General features: G+C 43.2%; 1 protein-coding gene across 4 annotated transcripts in view; it reads left to right on the top strand.

The window, feature by feature from the left end:
- Nucleotides 1-18,913, top strand: part of JAKMIP2 (janus kinase and microtubule interacting protein 2) — a 42,609-nt gene extending 23,696 nt beyond the window's left edge. Inside the window, exons 10-22 of one of the 4 annotated variants that reach the window (XR_010082444.1) lie at nt 797-925; nt 1,905-1,988; nt 2,291-2,353; nt 2,522-2,620; nt 3,188-3,286; nt 3,607-3,660; nt 4,402-4,467; nt 5,301-5,369; nt 6,377-6,454; nt 7,063-7,266; nt 9,144-9,209; nt 9,818-12,993; nt 14,344-18,911. Coding sequence is in view for 3 of the 4 variants with exons in the window: in XM_063413504.1 (XP_063269574.1) it covers nt 797-925; nt 1,905-1,988; nt 2,291-2,353; nt 2,522-2,620; nt 3,188-3,286; nt 3,607-3,660; nt 4,402-4,467; nt 5,301-5,369; nt 6,377-6,454; nt 7,063-7,266; nt 9,144-9,209; nt 9,818-9,868 (1,062 nt within the window). In the remaining variant the exon portion in view is untranslated. Of the gene's footprint in view, nt 1-796; nt 926-1,904; nt 1,989-2,290; nt 2,354-2,521; nt 2,621-3,187; nt 3,287-3,606; nt 3,661-4,401; nt 4,468-5,300; nt 5,370-6,376; nt 6,455-7,062; nt 7,267-9,143; nt 9,210-9,817 lie in introns of all 4 variants that reach the window. The other 3 variants (XM_063413504.1, XM_063413503.1, XM_063413502.1) reach the window with 3 other exon arrangements.
- Nucleotides 18,914-19,816: the final 903 nt, after the last annotated feature.

Below are 19,816 nucleotides of genomic sequence, written 5' to 3'. Positions count from 1 at the left end.
GAAATAAACATATCACATTTCTTTTAGCTTAAAGATATATTAAAGGGTTGTAGTGAATGGGATGACATCATACTGGTGACCTGTCGCTAGTGGGGTCTTGCAGGACTCTGTCTTAGACCCCGTGCTCTTCAGTTTCATCATAAATTACTTGGACACGGGACTGGAAGGGATACTGAGCAAGTTCTGAGGTGATACAAAATAGGGAGGAGCTATTTGACTCCCTCAAAGGCAGGGAGGCTCTGTAGAGAGACCTCCGACTAATCAGAGGGCTGGGCCATCACCAACCAGATGAAATTCAACAAGTGCCAGATTCTGCACCTGGGATGGGGCAACCCTGGATCTAGAGATGGACTGGGGAATGAGATGCTGGAAAGCAGCACCTGGAAAGGGACCCAGGGGCTGACAGAAAGTTGAATATGAGTCAGCAGTGCCCTGGCAGCCAGTGGGGCCACTCATGTCCAGGGGGGCTTTGGGCCCAGCCAGTCAAGGGAGGGCATTGTCCTGCTTTGCTCTGCGGTGGCCTCATCTTGAATATTATGTGCAGTTTTGGGTGCTACAATATAAGAAAAATATTAAATTGTTATAGAGTGTTCAAAGGAGAGCAACAATAATGGTAAAGGGCTTTCAGGGGAAGCTAATATGAGGAGCAACTGGGATCACTTGGTCTACTCAGCCTGGAGAAGAGACTGAGGGGAGACCTCATTGCAGTCTACAGCTTCATCATGGGGGAAGGGGAAGAGACAGACACTGATCTCTTCTTCTCTGTGGCTTATATATGTCTCTTCTTATTCTTCAGGGCTTAGCTGCAGAAGAGTCAGAGCTGCGGTTTCGACAACTGACAAAGGAGTACCAGGCCCTGCAGAGGGCGTATGCCCTGCTCCAGGAACAGACAGGAGGGGTCATAGATGCTGAAAGAGAAGCCAGGGTCAGTATTAGTTTGAGAGTAATAATATTTCCTTGCTGTCAGGACAAGAAGCCCCTCAAAGGGACATGCAGTGGAATGGAGCTACATACAGCATCCATAACACTGAGAAATGTCTGTTCACTTGTTTACTGAGCGCATTTTTAAAGAGAGCTACTGTTAAGAATGGACACAATCATTCAGTTTACAGGAAGCTGTCCTCTACCTGAACCTGCGGTCGGGCAGGCATGCCAAAGCAGACAACTCTGCAGCCTGACACAAGGGTTTTCTTATCATTTGCCTGGATGTGATGTCGTTGCATTTTAAAGGCAAATGAAGGCCTGTAAGTTTTCACAAAGGCACACATTGCACCCACTTTAAGAACATCTCAATGTTTCTAACAAATAAATGCAAATTACATTCAAATTTTAATGAGATACAGGCTACAGTTAACCTTCCAAGGCTAAAAATGTTGTCCCTCTAATAAAATTATAGAATCATTCAGGCTGGAGGTCACCTCAGGCAGTCTCCAGCCCAAATTCCTGCTCAAAGCAGTCAGCTCTGAGATCATATCAGTTTGTTTAGTACTTAGTCGAGTCAGCTCTTGAAAACCTCCCTGGCAGTTAAAATTGCCTCTTCCCACTACATATTGCCACTCTGATCTACTAAGCACTTTTTTTGTAATTAAGGGATTGCCCTTTATTAGGGTCTTTGAGAAGGGCACCCCAAATACCTGAGCTTGTGTTTTGCTGGTCTGATGCAATCCATGGTGGAACAGTCTTGGGTGTGGAATTGGGTCTGATCCACCACTCTGTTCCCTTGTGTGGTCTGTGTGCCAGTCTAAGGGGTGGCACAAAACATCACTGAGTCAGAATCTTTCTAACGGTTGCTCACTCTGTGGAATTGACAACATGAACCCAGGCTGTGTTGGTTTTGGTTTCCTTTTAATACCATTCACATTGCTGGTTTTGTTACTCTTTAATGTGATGCCTGACTTCCACAGGCTCAGGAGCAACTTCAAGCTGAGGTCCAGAGGTATAAAGCCAAAATAGAAGATCTGGAGAAAACTTTGGCTCAGAAAGGGCAAGTAAGTAATTCTTGTGTGGGTTTTTTTTTGCTGTGTTGTATCTTACCTGCTCTGCTTACAAAATAGCTAACACAATTTCAGTGTAAACTTCCATGAGATGTAGTGTTGCCAGTCAGTAAACAGGCAGATCTGACAAGTTCAGAAGCCTTGCCACATCTTGGTAAATTTGAAATACTGTGCTGTAAAAGACAGGTTGTTCCTATAGGATGTTAAAGCCTGAATATTGTGGCTCCAGTTTTCAATAAATGTTCCCAGCCTCATGGAATTTGATTGTTCTGTAATACTACTGCTTCATCCAACAGGACTCACACTGGGTGGAAGACAAGCAGCTTTTCATTAAGAGGAACCAAGAACTGTTAGACAAGGTACATTCGAAAGGTTTGCATGTTCACTTTGAAGGGTTGTCTGGATCCTATGAGACATCTTAAGGGTTTAGATATTGCCTATGAGGTATGCTGCCTCAACTGCTACTCACCAAATACTTCCTGATTCTTGTAACAGTCACACAAGTCATGATTTAACATGTCTGTTAGATAGAGAAAACGGAAGCTGAAAACAACCGTCTGCAACAGGAGCTGCAGGATGCACGAGACCAGAACGAGCTGCTGGAGTTCCGCAACCTTGAACTGGAGGTGATGGATGCGCTGCTTGCAGTGGGGCTGGTAGAAAATTAAATGACTGCACTTGCACTGGGCACCAGCTTTATCAAGGGTTTGTGCAAGTGTTACAGCAGTAAAACAGAATAATGAATTTGGCCCAGTTGGTCAGTTTTTTTGAATGTGTTGTTTTCCACAGGTGTTAGAATGTACAGCATACTGGGATGAGGAAAATGTGTAATCTGAGCCTCCCAATAGTCTAAAGTCAAGCACCTGCTTGTAAAGGGAGTATAGTTGTTCAGTACTTCATAAAGCAAATCACTTGGCTCTTAACTAGGTGACAGCCTTTCCACAGCCAGTTTGCAAATTCACATAATTTTATAATTGACATAAATAACCTCCTGTTAAATGGTTACTTTGAGTTTAGGATCTTGTCCCACTTGGTTCACTTTTTCAGACTAGGTCTAGATGTTTCTTTCCTTAGCTTGTAAAATGAGCTGGGGTTTGCGAGTCAAGCATGATACAAACAGCAGCTATGGCATTTTCTGTATGCATCTCCTTCATTCTGATAGATACTCTAGCATATTTTCAATTTATTTGCAGGAAAGAGAGAGACGGTCCCCACCGTTTAATCTCCAGATTCACCCATTCTCAGATGGTGTGAGTGCTCTACAGATCTACTGCATGAAGGAAGGTGTTAAGGTAGGTCAGTTGTATAAAGCAATGCTTCTCCCTACAGGAGTGGTGGGTGCTGCCCATATAATCCATTACAAATAATTCCACTCAACTTCAGGTATTTAAATTGAGTCTAGTGTAAGAGTGTAGTGACAGACACAGTTCAATTAGACTCAAAAGTCTCACCATAAGGATAAAATCTGGTTGAAAGGTCACTGAAATCAATGTGTGATGTATTTCCATGATAAAACAAAATGGATGACTTCCATGTGGTTCATAGGATAGATGGATATTGCAGCCTTGATAAAAGGTGCATGCCATGCCTTTACTTTACTCTTTCTTTGCAGGATGTCAGCATCCCAGACCTTATAAAGCAGTTAGACATCCTAGGTGATAATGGGGTAAGTTGAAATGGGAAATATTTTCTCTTTACAAGCTGCATTTTGTACCATGCAGTGAGTGATATGTGTAATTATGACTGTTTCCTAAGATACTTGCTAAATTATGCATCTGTTATGTACGGTTTAGCAGACTGGGAAGAATGTCCAAAGACTACTAATATTTGGGACTGGCTGCACCCCATTTGCTCAGGCAAACACATGAATGAATTTGGCAGTCTGAGTAAACCACTCTTCATCAGGACTAGGATTCTTTTTAACAGTTTCATAAATAGGCAAGAATTATCAAATTCCCTGTGGCTAAGAGCACATAGCTGCCCATGTAAAAGAGATCCTGTATCTCTGGACAACATTAGATATATCTTTAAAAAGTTTATAAGAAATAAAAACAAAGGATCATTATTGTCTGTTCACATGCTGATAGAAATCAGCACCATTTTTACAAAAGCTTTAATGGAAATTCAGCTTTGTAAAACTAGCATGAAGACAAATGGGCCTAATTTTAGTTTATGTTTCTCTTAAGGTGTAATGGAATGAACAATACAGTTAATCCATATCATGTAGAAAGGTAAAAGCAGTGGTCTTCTTAATATGTTAACAGACTCTGAATATTTCAATGGAAACCGAATACTCAGTACTACAGAGATCCTCTGAAAACTGTGGACCTGGTTTGTAGGCTGGATTGTCTTTATTCATGCAGGAAACTGCTGCCAATTTTCCTCTTTCCTGTCTTTCTCTTCACAGAATTTAAGGAATGAAGAACAAGTGGCCATAATTCAGGCTTCCACGGTATTGTCCTTGGCAGAAAAGGTAAATTGGTGTGCTTGCTTTTCTCACGTATTATCTAAAGCTTCATATAACACATTTTATGCCCTGTTGTCATCAATATTGTTAAACTTTCTAGTGTTGTTTTATTCCTCAAATAAGATAAACTCTGCCAGCACAGTCCCAAACACCTTGCTGAAGCAGCAAAAAAATCAAACTGAGGTGGCCCAAGCTGGGCAGTAGAAAAACTACAAATACAAAAATAATATGAAACAAAACTTGAAATTGAAATCTGAATGAGAAATCATCAGAAATTTAAGCTGTAATTAGATGAAGTTTGGGATTTACAGTCTTGAGATTTCTAAGACTTCCAAAGGGGTCTTTGTGCTAAAATTTCACTGAAAGTATGTCTCTACACTCCGTGTTTCAAAAATTAAGAAAGTGGAGGTTGGTTGAAATTGCTTTCTAGGGCTTAAATGTAGCACACAGTTTTTTCAACGTGATAGCTTCCAAGGACTCTGTGTAGCAATGCCTCCTTTGCAAACAGAACTGCCATAAAGGCAACTAAGCTATTTTTGAGATACTATAAGCCTGTTGTGGGCCTTTATCCGTGGGGTGAAATGGGTTCCTTGTCCATCCAAGGGCACATGCTTTTCTATCTTCTGGTGACCCAGCAGTGGTAATCCTCTTGCTGCTTCCCTGCCAAGTGCTACCTGCACACATCATGGCTACCTCTGTCACAAACAGCCGCAAGATGAGCCCAGCACTAGCAAAAGGCTGCTAAAAACAGACTAACCAGATGCTGTAAATATCCCACTTGCCACTGCTTGTGTGCTAGAAAACACAGCAGGTTACAGGTCTCATTGTCTTCTTTCCAGTGGATCCAGCAGATTGAGGGAGCTGAAGCTGCTCTGCACCAGAAGATGATGGAACTGGAAAGTGATATGGTAAGAAAACTTTCCTTATTACACCTTTTAGGATACTAATTGTGTCACACTTACTTGATGTGCCAAAAAATAACTAGGAAAGTCGATTGGCAAATGAACTATGCAGCATTTCTCTGATTATTGGTGAATCCATAAAATTGTTCCTGGTCCAGTTCACATGCAACAGCAGAATAACAGTAACAGAAATAGTAAAAATTTTAAAAATTCCTCTCTCTTTCCATGAGGATGACTGTTTATTAATAAGTACAGAGGGTTCAAAGGTTTCTCAATTATTTTCAGAGATGCATGCATTATTTGTCTCATAAGATTCACAGCCTAAACATCAGCTGCTGTATTGCATTTTATTCTGGACCAGCATGTGAGAAATGATTCAACTGAATAATAACACTGTTTGCTTTCATTACATACTAACTAAAGTTACTACCTTACCCTGTTCTTATTCTGGTTACTGGCAGTAGCGTACAAGATGAGCAAGCATAGCTACAAGAATTAGACAGTGGCTGTAGTGGCTTGTGTTTTGTTCCTGTGGTAGGTCTGCACTTAAGTCTGTTCAGCTTAAGGTGGACTGATAAGTTAAAGCACAGCAGCTAACCCAAGGAATGTGACTGTCTAGTTAATTCCTTTAGTTTAGTCCACTTTTACACCTCTTCCAAAATAAGAGAAGGCACAAAAAGAGTAATTCCTGATGCCAGAGGAAGTGTCTTCAGAAAAATCACACAGAACGCTGTAAATTTCACTACTGAAATGCCAAGCAATGCCACTGCAGCCAACAGAGAGGGTGGATTTAGTTCCATGTAGATCGGATGTATTTACATCCAAGAGCAATCTACAGCTATTTCCCCTTCCTTCTTTTCTAGCTGAGTCAGAATTAATAACTCTGCTGAGCATCAGTCGTAACCCAGCCTCCTCATCCTGCAGAATTAGATATCCGTAAATGATCTGATAAAACTTCCTAAAGTATTTGGAGTAACTAATTTTTTTTCTGTCCAAATTATCCTTCATTGTAGGAACAATTTTGCAAAATAAAAGGTTATTTGGAGGAAGAGTTAGACTACAGGAAGCAAGCTCTTGATCAAGCATACATGGTATGTACAAAGCAAATTCTGCAGCACATTCTGGGCAGCTCTGCAATAACACAGACTCTTGTTGAATCAGGAGGAGAGGTTTTTGCTTTTTTGTTAGTACTGGTGTTTTTTAAATTTTTTCTTTCCTCATTCTTCTAATGTGCTAGCATGCAATCTGCACAGCTTCAACACAATATCTTGCCTTTTCACGTCATAAAAAGGCACATCTCCTGAAGTCTGAAACTCTTGTCAGTTTAAAGTAGATATTGCTCATTAATGTCAGCTTGTCCAGCTGGAGATTTTTAGAGCAATAGGTGGAAGCTTTAGAGTTGGTGAAATAATTCACACTTCAGATTTGAAAATTCTATGCCCCTCTCTCTCCATAAAAATGAGTAAAAGTAAAGGATTTCAGTGAAAATTAATATTAAAATATTTTAAAAATAGAAGTTTCTTTCATTTTTTCAGAACATGGAACCATTTTCTGAGTTCAGTTTTTCACAGTTTTGTGCACTTGAGCAAAAGGAACTGCCTCTCATGCAGGGGCCTGAATCTGCCACCAATCCCCCAGTTCCCAGTGTGGTTTAAACCATGTTTCATCTCTAATTGACTTTTGGTATTGCATCAACCAGAGGATCCAGGAGCTTGAAGCCACCTTGTACAATGCTTTGCAGCAAGAAACAGTGATAAAGTTTGGGGAACTACTCACTGAAAAACAGCAGGAAGAGCTGCGGACAGCAGTAGAAAAGCTAAGACGTCAGATGCTGAGGAAAAGCAGAGAATATGATTGCCAGATTCTTCAAGAGAGGATGGAGCTGCTCCAGCAGGCTCATCAGGTAAGAAGGAACCACACACATGTGGTATCTATTCAGCCCTTCTGTGTAAGAACACAATCTGAGCTCAGATCTAGGCATGCTCCAGGCCATGAGGAAGCCTGGCATCTAGCTTTTTGACTTGTCTCATACTTTGTCTTTTCTGTGCATGCAAGCACATGTGATGCTAGCTGGTGCAAGATAGTTTTGGCATATTTTGAGTTTTAAAATTCTAGCCTAAAGTTGTCCAGAATTCTGTCTGCATGGTTTTACCTTCGTAATAAAAATGCTCATCCCTAGTTACTGGACTGGGCACAAGAGAAATGGAGTAAATACTGCTGGCTTGTATGACACAGGAGAGCTGTCTGTTTTTCCAGGTACTACTTGTCCCTCTCAAGTGGGCATTTGTGCTTTTTGCTGTTGAGATAAGGTACTGCATTTCACCTTCAAAGAGTGATGTTTGCTGCTCTGCAAGATGGAAGGTCCCAGAGCAAAATGGCAAACTGACATAGCACATTGAAAGACGTGAAAGCTGCACCATGAAACAGATCTGACTCAGATGTTTATGAGAGTAAGAGAAGAAGCACATCCCCAGTGGTTAGGGAGGTTTGGTTCACGGGAAGGCTCAGTTCTCGCAGTCTTGCCTAATCCTGAGTTGAGCACTTGAGACCACCCTTACCTTTTGTTTGTCAGGCCTGTGCTGCATAAGAAGTTTCTTGATTTTAAGCATGACAGCTGCCCTGAGGGACACTGCCACAGCAGTTCTGGCTTCTCAGAATGACTCTGAGCCAGCCTCAGCTGGAAGTGGCTGAGAGGCAAAGGAAGGAGGAGGTAGCCAAGCAATAGGACAGGAGGCTGTGGGCAGAAACTGTTGCATGAGAGGTTCCATCTGAACATGAAAAAGAATTTCTTCATTGCACGAGTAACCGAGCACTGAACAGATCAGCCAAAGGAGGGTGTGGAGTTTCCCTCACTGGAGATACTCTGAGGCCATCTGGATGCCATCCTGTGCCATGTGCTGTAGGATGACTCTGCTTGAGCAGGGAGGTGGGACCAGGTGAATTGCTGTGGTCCCTTCCAACCTGACTCATTCTGTGATTCCATAGCATTTGAAAGCTGCCATAAGCTAGTCATCTCCAGACATTTAGGAAGACAGTCACAAGTCACCTGTGACTTGGTTCTCCAGGTGCTTGGGCCTTCAGGTGCCTCCTGCTTTGCCTCTTTGGATTTTTGCTATTTGCTGGACAGCTGTTTTATGATGTGACTTAATTAAAAAAAGAAACTGAGATTCAAGGCCTCATTTTTTTGTACTTAGAAGTTCTGTTCTGGAGGATCTCTCCTCCCAAGCAGGCAAAAGATTAAGTCATGCTGTGTAATTTCTTTAAAGCACCTAGCTCTGGTGAAAATACGCACCTTGTCTATGAGTTATATATGTCACTCACCACAGAATCAATAGTATTCATTCCTAGTATTGTATACATTTATCATTTTGGACCTAATAATAATACTTTAATCCTCTTTCAACACATCCAACTGTGAGAAAGCTTAATGAATCATGATAGAATTCTAAAGATTAGAACCATGATCTTACACTTGTTTAACACAGGATTAATAAATAGATTAATCACATTGATACTAATTATCACGCATTGATACAAATTTCCAGCATTTAAGAATCCAGTTACATAAATGCAGGATCATATTGGAGCAGTTGCAGACATAGTAAAGCTGTGGTTTGGCAGGATAAGTGGATGGAGTCATGGTATGACACAAGGTTATCCCTGCCACAGAAATTGATTTGTTTATTCCTAGGCTTTTGGCACTTGGAACATTAAGCTATATATTCACTGGGACAGATTTACTGAGAATTTAGTGTAGATGCTTTATTTTCTGATTTCCAGAGGATCCGAGATTTAGAAGATAAAACTGACATCCAAAAGAGACAAATTAAGGATCTGGAGGAAAAGGTTGGTTCTGTTACGCTTCTGAAGCACACTGATGAACTTTGTTTTGAAAGTAGTGATCCAGTTCTCTTGAACTGTATGACCTTTCTGTTCTGCTCAGTCAGCTGCACCTGTTGGTGATGGTCTACTGTCCTTTCTTTTCAGTTTCTGTCACTAGATACAGACTTTAATCTTAAAATACTGCATTACATTATTAAACCTGTAATGGTGTGTGTTTGAGATGTGTATGCGTTGTATGTACCTATAAACCTACCTATATATATTTATATATCCAGGCTATTTCTAGCATGGATTGCAGCCACTGTTACTTAACACACTTAAAAATACTGCACATGCAATTTTTGATATCCAGCTTTGACTTGTCAACCCATGGGGTATCATGATGTGACAGTTACACCTAAGCCTTTCAATATGGTGCCAATTGTAATCCATCACCAAAATTATTGGGATCTGTTTTCTAAGCCTGGGAGGTGGTGTGGTACTTACGGATGTAATGAGGGAAATAACAGTGTTTTCTGAATGAATAAGTATTCTACAGAGTGCAAAAATAATTCTGATGTTTGCAATGCCATTACCTTTCATTTTTACACAGTATTATTTTTCTTCTGCAGTTTCTATTTCTATTCTTGTTCTTCTCTCTTGCCTTTATTCTTTGGCCTTGATGTCAATGTGCCTCTTGGAAAGGTAAGACTGTTTTATTTATTTCCTCAAAGCTAGCACTTCTTGCACAGAGTGGAGGATCACATCCTTGTGTGTTCTTGTGGATGTTTGGAGTCAGCGAATACAGCAGGTTGTTGTTAATTTGTAATAGTTCACAGTAGGGGGTTGTCATACTGCTGAGTTGCTGGTGATGTTGTGCTATTCATAATTGTAAAAATAAAAGCTAATGAGGAATTTCACAGTGTCAAAAAGCTAAGGGGATTGCAAGGGAAATTCAGTGTTGGTGTTTGCAAAGGGATGCAGATGGAAAACAGTTAAAATAACCTCAACTGTAAGCACACTCTGAACTAATACTCATGAAAGATTTTAAAACAGGTAGAGCTCTGTGTCCAGCCGCAGGAAAAATACAAAGAAGGGCAAGGAAGAATGATCAGCTGCTGAGAGACAGAGAAATGGAAGGATTTTTCTGGTTCTGGCTCAGGAAGTGACACTGATTGGAGGAGGTATTGGAGAGATATAAAAAATTTGTCATAGACTGTATGGACAGACAGCTTGCTATTATTCTAATACAGACAGTTACTGTGTGATAAGCTTGAGATAAACAAAAAATTGTAGTTCAGGATACAGGTTGTAAAGAAGTCTGTCACAGTATGTTTAGCATCTGAAAGTGCAGAGTTCAGAAAGTAATGGGGAAATAAATCAGAGAAGTATAATGGTTCCATTTTTCTCTGTGGCTATCCACTTCTGGAACAAGGATGCTGGGCTAGGACAACTTTTCTTTTGATCCAGGATAACAAAAGTAGAACATAGCCTAGAAAACATAATGTTAAAGCCTCAAGAACTTGTAATGACAGAGCATAATTTCCTGATTTGGGGACAGACCCATATCATTAAATCTCTCACTCTCTTGGCTCTGGCTTCAGCTGTGTCAATGAATAATTCCTCCACTCTGCACTTGAGACAAACTGAAATACAGTTGTGTGAAAGATGTTCTTCCCTTCCACCATTTGTATCAAGTCATTCTTAGTTTTCAGATACAATTCAAGGTATTGATTATAATTAAGTGGCATGGGTCCAGTTTGGTGGGTTTTCCTTTTCCCTTTAAGGAAGAGCCACTACTTTGTGTTTCATTTCAGCTAGATCAAAGCTTTCATTTGCAGTTTTGTGCTGATGCAGAGACAACTCTCAGAATTATCCACATCAGCTGGAATCCACTGCATCTTGTTTGGCCAGACCTCAAAATGAATGGGCTGAAGGAGCAATATACATAGAGGCTGGCTTGAATGAGGAGCCACCCATAGGGAAGTATTAGGAGAAATGTGGACAGATCAGAGATCCCAGCTCTTGTAAACAACAGTCAATATCACTATTAAGTTGCTGCTGTTTAAAACATACTGCCTTGATCCAGGGATCATGAAACACATTAAGTTATGACTGCATAATTAATTGTGTTCCTACTGCAGGATTTCTGAGAACCATGGTCCAGCATGGTATGGCTGTGAGATGTTTTAAGTGGCTGTGACTGGTGAAAGTTTGACTTTGCAGTTTCTTGCATATTCATAATGGAGAAAAAACACCAGAAATTCTTCTGAAGCAGCAAATTATGGACAGAATAGGTTTAAGAAGCCAAGGTTTTCACAGTACACAGTAGTAGCAAATAACATTATATGACTGTGTCTTTTGCTGTACCACAGAATCATGAGTCCAGAATAAGCAGTCAAGCGAGAGGGAGATACCAAATAAAAAGAATTCTTGGATTTAAAAAAAATCACAAGAAGTGGTAGTGACATCTGCAAGAACCTGTCTACGTAATTTTTTTCTATTTGCCTGTACTGTTGTCCTTTTTCAGTTCTTATCACAACTAGAACCATTGTGCAGCATGTGAGAAAAACTTGGGCAATAAGTTCAGAGTTTTCTGTATATAGAGTTTGCCACCTACATTTTCCGCCAGTGTGGGTATGGTGTTGGTTCTCTAGTGAGTATTTGCCTCTTCTATTACAGCTACAGAATTGGTGAGAAGCTTATACATCCCAGTTTTACCAGGTCTAATCTCCTAATACCATTTGCTGATAACACGCCTTTTTGGCCTAATTTGAGGGCAGGTATTGGCTGATGAGAAAAGCTAATGATATGCCTAAGGTCAGAACTCTGTATTTTTCCTAGTTCTAGGAGTTTTGCTATTTTTCACATAGAGTCATTGTGCTTCCATGGACTGCTGTGTCCTATTCAGCTCTTGCTCTCCCCTAAGCTGATGCACACCTTGCTGTTGTGTTCCTTGAACAGGACTAATAGTCAAAACAATGTAAACATTTCTGTGCTGTCTGTAGGGCTGACACAACCGTCCCAGCTGCACAACTGACTGACGTCATTGCACGGGAATTTACGTGGGTCCCTTAGGGACTGTGTCAAGACTTCACTTCCCTCCCCATGCCCTTTCTCTCCCCACTCTCCACCCCCCATTCTGGCCCAACCTCCTTCAATGGGTTTTCCTCATTTTACATAACATCTAAGGTTTAGCAGGTGTAAATCCCTTTGGGATCACTTGAGCCCCGGAAGGCTGCTCTAACTGCAATGCCAAGATGAGTTTCACTCATCGAATTCATTGTTGCTCCATAGTGGCTGGTCCCTGGAGCACACAGGAGTCCAGTTCCTCACAGAGAGGATGAGAAGCATCAGCAGGAGCTGAAATGTGGTTTACAGCCCCAGAAAGCCTGCTAGGCAGTTGTGGCACTCTTAGGACCACCCAGGAAATGAAGGATTCTTTTGCCTTTCCCATCCTGCTTTTACATATTTGGCTTCATGAACGTCAGGTAGGGATCAACAAGATAGATTATGGTGAGCTGAGTGACAGAGGAAGGAGCCATGACAGTGGTGGAGATGCAGTGATTTAGAGAATCGACATTGACTATGAAAGTGGAAACATCTTATGGGTGAGGTGTGTGTGGGGGATATATAAACTCAATGCTTTTCCAGAGGATCTGCACTGCTTTGAACTCCCTTGAACTGTAAAGACAGCTGCAGCAGGCCCAGCATCACAGCACGCATGATATCTGTAGAGTGTTTTACCAAGGCCAGTCACTCCACAGGTGCAAAGCATCAAGTCTTGTAGCAGTTCCTCAAAAACAAGGTAATGGTAAGCTCCTCATCCCCTGCCTTCACCCCTGTATTTTCCTCTGTGGGATCCTCTCCCCTCAATACCTGAGGGAAAATCTCCAGACACAAGCAATTTGGGAATGGCAATGGCAAGGTGGAGACAGATTTTAGCAAAATCATATTTTCTGAGGCTGGAATACATGGAATTGGAGAGAATAACTAATATTGATTTGTGTTGTCCAATTGCATTAAAAAACACCTGCCTAGCCAGGTGATTTAATCCAGCAAAGGAGAGCATGGCATGGGGAGTGTGCCATCAGCATTTCTTCTTACAACTATTGACCTATATGTATTGTCATATATATATAATATGCTATATCTATTGCAACATTACTTTACTTCCACTGGATACAAGTGAACTGTCTTAGCCTTATTAGAGACTTCAAACAGATCCCTGACAAAACAAGTGAAAAGCCCAGCTCATCCTAGGGAGCCACTTTATGGTGTGAAGTCTTAGGTTTTGTTCATACCTTGGTGCGGTTTATCCTTTACCAATCTTTTAACCAGCAGAGAGAAACCCACAGTGTGGTTACAGATGATATTTTCTGGTTTCCTTCTCACCCACAGTGAACACAGGATTCACTGTTATACTGAAATAACAAAGGACAAGAATGTGCAAATAAAGGAAACCATGTGCAGCAGATACAGTATCCAGACCAGAAGATCTCTAATTCCTGTATATGTGGGATTTTCCTAACTGTATTTTCTCTGTGCTTGTGAACATACGTATTCACTTGTTTGTGATCACATAAGGAAGTGCGGTCTGTGTGGATTTTGCACCCAGTGAATTTTACTATGTAGGCTTGAATGCTGAGATAACAAAGGCAAAATATGACCTTTTTTTTCCTGGTCTCAAACCTGAGAAGAAAAGTTCTTTTCCATAGGTAGGATAGGCTTTCTCAGAACAGCAGTTTCTGTTTGCCTCAGTTCTGCATTAGCCAAAATTCCAGGCTTGCTTTGACACTGGATATTGCAAGGATATTGCCTGCTACCATGGCACTTGTTATGGATGAATTTTAGGCAGCTTTAGTTCGAGAGTCATTGAAACATATGCATACTGCTCATGTGAAAATGCCCATGGGACCTTTATGCACCACAGGGCTGCACTTTGTGGGGTTTAAATGGACAAATTTAGCAAAATACACAGATTTCTCACAAATGCTTTTTGTACAGACAAAACCAGTTTCACACTGATAGCTGTAAGAACTGACCTTTTCAGCTTCCTGACTGATAGAGTGCATCTTGGCAAAGTTGGGATAGGTAGAGGAACTTAACTTAGATTTTATCTGATATAGGTGTTCTCTTTTTTTTTTTTAACTTTTAGAGTGACCGACCACACAGATATGTCCTTATAAAGGCAAATGCTTCCACCCCTCGATGAAGAGAATATTGTTTACACCTATTTTCAAAAGTATAAAAATGAACAACCTGTAGCCAAGACTGCAATCACCTTGTATTTTAAAGCCATCATTCAAAATTTGTTACGTGACAGTTCCTGTCTAAAGCTATGATATATGCTGCATCTAATGAAATCCCGTATGTTGAAATTATAAAAGGGGAAGAAAAATAACAACCTACATCACCTAGGAAGAACTTAAAGGGAAGGAACCACTTTCAGTGGATCAAGTCAGTGTGTCTTGGGCATGGAACCAAAGTTACAATAGAAAAACCTATTCCTGCTGTGCAGGGCAATCATTTTAATGTCACCCTGTCATCTGACAAATGGATCAAAAATGAACAGATCAGAGTAGGAGAAACTCAAGAGATGCTTGCAACAAAGTGCTTGATTTCAAGTATGTGGCTTTCTCACTGCAGGAACTCCTGCTCTCCCTCTTTGGTTTTAACCTCAGGAACAAATGACAGCTGTAATGTGGAAAGAAGAAAGGAAAGAAGAAAAACAGTCTGGGTTATTGGAGGGCGGGCAGGACAAGTCCATGTTTTGTGCTTGAGAACATAGCACATCACCACCTGCCTTGGCCAAGGAATGGAAGAAGAGGGTGTCTGGCATAAGGAGGGTTTCCAGTGGAGTTGAAGCCTTACCTCTCTTCACCATCCCTCCATGGCGAACAGCCTGTCTATTATCAGACACTTTCCATACTCTTTAAAGACTGCCACTGAGATAATAATGACTCTACTTGGTTTCACTGTAGAATAACCACTGAGGATCACTGAATTGGACCTACAGAGTAGCTTCTGAGAAAGAAATGTTGGAGGGCAGGGAGGAAGGCTAATCCCCTTATCCACGTGACATGATTCACAAAGCATCAGCTTCCAACTGTTTTGTCCCAGCTTGGAAAAAGTGGTTTGGTTCAGCTTGTCAATTGGCTTTGTCAGTTGGCTTCCTAATCAATGGTACATAGACCAAAAATGGGGAAAAACTTTGTGAACATGACCTTATTACAAGTAAGAAGTATTGCTAGTCTGTTTAGATTTTTCCACTCTTAAAAGTAACTAGAAGTAGTTTTCATTACGAAGCATTACTTACCTCTGTAATCACCAAGCATGGAACCCAGCCATGGTGCCTCCCTGAGGTCATAGTACTCTGTCAGAAATGTAGGTCCATGCATCCCAGTACTCTTTCAGAAACATCTCTGAGGAGCATAATGCCTGCAGCAATCACTGTGAGGGTTCTGTGCCGAGGGAAGCATTGCAGCCAGTTGCACCCACCCTCCCTTTCTCACTGATGGACTGACAGTGCACTTCTCAGTGCCTCTGGTTTCATTTCCTAGGAAATGGAGTCCTGCCTGTTGAGACTTGGGGTTCCAAGGCTCTGTCTTTGGTAATGGAGCCTTAATTTTAGCTGGAAGAAATGGATTTCTGTACTACAAACTAGAAAATTAAGGGCCAGAATACAGCTTGTGCATTACTTACACCTTCAAAGCAGGGATCACATGTACCAACATCTTACGCACATCAGAAGCTTGTAAAGTGTTTTTTCAAAGACCTACTCCTTTGGTTGTCTGTTGCTTTTACAGGCAAAGCAGCTGAGGCAGAAAGCAGTGAGGTCACTTGCCAGAGCAACCTAGCACATCAAAAGCAGTTCCTTAGCCATAGGAGAGAGGAATTTCCTCTAGTATCAAGGATGCCTGCCCCTCACAGATACCTTTTTTTTGGGCCAGAATAGCTTTTAATCAGTGATGTCCATTTGCCCAACTGCATTACAATTCTGGGCTAAGTTTCTGCCCAAAGACTGCTAACTTCCTTATTTCTTGAGTGCCAGAAGATAGTGTTAAGCCTTCCATCAAAGAGCAGAAGTTACTAGGAAGTGATTTTTTTTCCTGCTCCTTATAATTAATTTAAATTATATAATGACCACATCCTCTTGAAACACTGGTTCAGCCAAGAGGTCTGCTGGGTTCTGGCATCAAGCTGCGTGTTTGCTGGTTCATTTTTTATGAAATATGCTTGTAGGTAGATATGTTACCTGGCTGCAGGCACATTGCATGCTTTTTGTTCAAATTCCTTTTCCCTAGCAGAAGACTCTGTGAATAAGGTCGACCCAAATGTACAGGTGCTTTCCACAAGCTCTGGACTCAGACCCTGGAAGAGTGGTCCCACTCCTGTGAGCTGGAGTTCACTGAGAAGCTTAACAGTGTGTTAGCTACAAAGAGGGCGCTTTCTGGTTATTCCTTCTTTCCACCTCACTCTTTTCTCCTCTGTTGCAGCATCAGGTAATTTCATACCTTCAGGCTGCTTTCTGCAGTGTTAGGGCTGTCAGTTAAAGCACTGAGTTCTTGCCAGGAGAATGAGCAGCACTTCTTTTCAGTGATGGTGCAATAACTTCCACCACTGGTTTGGTTTAAAAAAAAAACCAAAAAAGTCCTAGAAACGTTTATTTCAGGCAATTTTACAGAAGGTTTATGGCACAGATACAAATACAGTTTCACAACATACCTGGCTGGTCTTGTAGCAGGCTTCATAATTTACACTCCTTGAGCCATGTTATCTTATTTAGTTTATTTTTTAAATCTAATTTGCAGTCCTTACTCCTGTATACAATACCTATATAATACCTGTATACATATGTATGCAGGTATTTCATTTCCAAGGGCTTAGGGTGGGATTGGGGCTGGTAGTCTGACCAAAGCAGACCTGCGTCTGCAAACTTTTCCAAGATTGTTCTTCCCTCCAGGGAGCTGAACCACCACTGCTTTACTCTCCTTGCAGCATAACACATGCCATGCCTAAAACACACTTGATATGCATTAATACAAACTTCCTGCTATCAGCTAGATCAAAATGAGATTAATGTGTGTGTATATATATATATACACACACACACAAGTATCTATATGTATATGTACATATATATACATATATATGCATATACTTATCTATTCCCTGTTGTATATAGAAATTATTGCTATAGCTTACAAAAGTATTACTTCAATCTAGGCATGGGGAACTGAATCAAGATTGTTTAGCTGCCAGAGCTGGTACACTCCTCCAGGTTTAGTTTCATCTCATGGGCAACTGATTTTTTGATTCTTTTTTCTGGACCCATCTCTGTCCTTGGACTGTTAATGCTGGGCTTTCTGCTGTTCCTGACATTCATTGAAGCAAAGGATTGAGAAACTTTCCCAGATTAGTCACTGCAGCCAACCTCCCCTCCCCAAAACCAACAAGAAAAATTAAAATCAATTTACTGCAGCCTTTGAGAACAGCAAATACAGCCCTGGATCCCTCCCATGCATCCCTTTAAAGTTGTTCAGGAGTAGCAGCACTCCAGGCTATCCATTCTGCCAAAGTAGGAGGTGAGCCACAGAAGGTAGTACAGATTAGCTTGACCACACGTTGACTTGCTGCTTTTATTTCCCAGTTACCAAGTTGGGAAATTTTGAAGACTATTTTTTGAATTTTAAGCACTTAAGATGAGGGCCTGGTTACATAAGATGAATTTAGGCAATTGGGGTTGCAGTAAGGAAATGGTACTTGCTGTGTTACCAGCCTGGCTCACAGCTCCATCATCTCTTACTGATGTGCCTGGAGGACAAAGGAGAGAGGTTTTTCTAGGGTAGTGTTCATCTTCCAACCCTCTACTATCATCTCAGTGGGAAACATCCTCTGAAACCCAAAGCTTTCAGTTCTGTGGCACCCCACAAGGACTGCCCAGGCCAGGCTCTCCTGACATGAGCAGGGCTAAGAGAACAAACACAGCTGCTGGTGATCCAAAGGGTTTTCTCTTCCCCTGCCCTCTCTCACATCAGCACCTTCGTGGTTTTATATATACTTTTTGTTCCAGATTTTTTTGGTGTCTATTCCAGAACAAAACTGTAAATGACTTGGCAGAATGACCCTTTGATAAACACTGGACATGTATCTGTACTATATGTATTAACGTGTAGGAGAGAATCCTTATTGTATGTAAAGTTTTATGAATGGTTATTTTTTAATTTATGTATTTAATATAGGATTCAATGACCTCTGGTGTTTTAGTTTGTATAAAAAATAAAACAGCATTTTTAAAAAAAAAATACCACTTTACACTCATGGAGATATTCAGCATCACTGAAGTCTGTTCGGAGGAATCACGTTCAAGCTCAGCCACGGAGGCAGATGCTGGGGCGCGGGGGGTTGTGACACTGAAAGGGATGGGGAAGTACATTGGTGTGGGGAGTACATCGATTAAAGAGCGAGCGACGTCCCGGCATGATCACTAGGAAAAGGGAGGGCACCTAGTGGTCCCAGCGGGAGCCAAGGGTTAATTTATTGCTGTTTGCCAGGCCTGTGCAGAAACCAAAACACAAGAGCAAGCTGCTGCCTTTCTGGAGCTCGCGGCGCACGGTGTAGGAGCTCTTGAAGGCTCCTGCCGCCGTTTGGAATAGAAAACCCCGCTCGCTGCTTTCAGCTGGGCCCGGGGCCGGGGCTGAGGCGGAGCCCGGGCTGAGGAGGGGTCCGGGCTGAGGCGGGGCCGGGGCTGAGGCGGGGCCGGGGCTGATGCGGGGCCGGGGCCGAGGCGGGGCCGGGGCCGGGGCTGAGGCAGGGCCGGGGCTGATGAGGGGTCCGGGCTGAGGCGGGGCCGGGGCTGAGGAAGGGTCCGGGCTGAGGCGGGGCCGGGGCCGAGGAGGGGTCCGGGCTGAGGCGGGGCCGGGGCCGAGGCGGGGCCGGGGCTGAGGCGGGGCCGGGGCTGAGGCGGGGCCGGGGCTGAGGCGGGGCCGGGGCTGAGGAAGGGTCCGGGCTGAGGCGGGGCCGGGGCTGAGGCGGGGCCGGGGCTGAGGCGGGGCCGGGGCTGAGGCGGGGCCGGGGCTGAGGCGGGGCCGGGGCTGAGGAGGGGGCCGAGGCTGAGGCGGGGCCGGGGCTGAGGCGGGGCCGGGGCTGAGGCGGGGCCGGGGCTGAGGAGGGGTCCGGGCTGAGGAGGGGCCGGGGCCGAGGCGGGGCCGGGGCCGAGGCGGGGCCGGGGCTGAGGCGGGGCCGGGGCTGTGGCGGGGCCGGGGCTGAGGAGGGGGCCGAGGCTGAGGCGGGGCCGGGGCTGAGGCGGGGCCGGGGCTGAGGCGGGGCCGGGGCTGAGGCGGGGCCGGGGCCGGGGCTGAGGCTGAGGCCGAGCCAGGTGCTGCTCTCCGCGCGTGCCGCCAGAGGGCAGCGCGGGGACACCGGCCCAGGGTCGGAAAGAGCGGCTTGGAAATGTCTCGGTAGAAGCGCAGGGAAGTGGCCGTAACCCTTGGAAGTGACCATAACCCCAGAGCCGTAATGGCGGTGACCGGCGATAGGGCCGCGGCTGGCTCCCGCTTCTGTTTCACTGAGGGGACCTGCGCCGCCCCTTCGGGCCTTGACAGGCTTAGACTCTGGAATCACCTCCC

The sequence above is a fragment of the Prinia subflava genome, chromosome 16 (assembly GCF_021018805.1).
Source record: "Prinia subflava isolate CZ2003 ecotype Zambia chromosome 16, Cam_Psub_1.2, whole genome shotgun sequence".
Lineage (NCBI taxonomy): Eukaryota > Metazoa > Chordata > Aves > Passeriformes > Cisticolidae > Prinia > Prinia subflava.
Note: the sequence above shows the minus strand (reverse complement) of the source record. Positions and strands in the feature narration are given on the sequence as shown.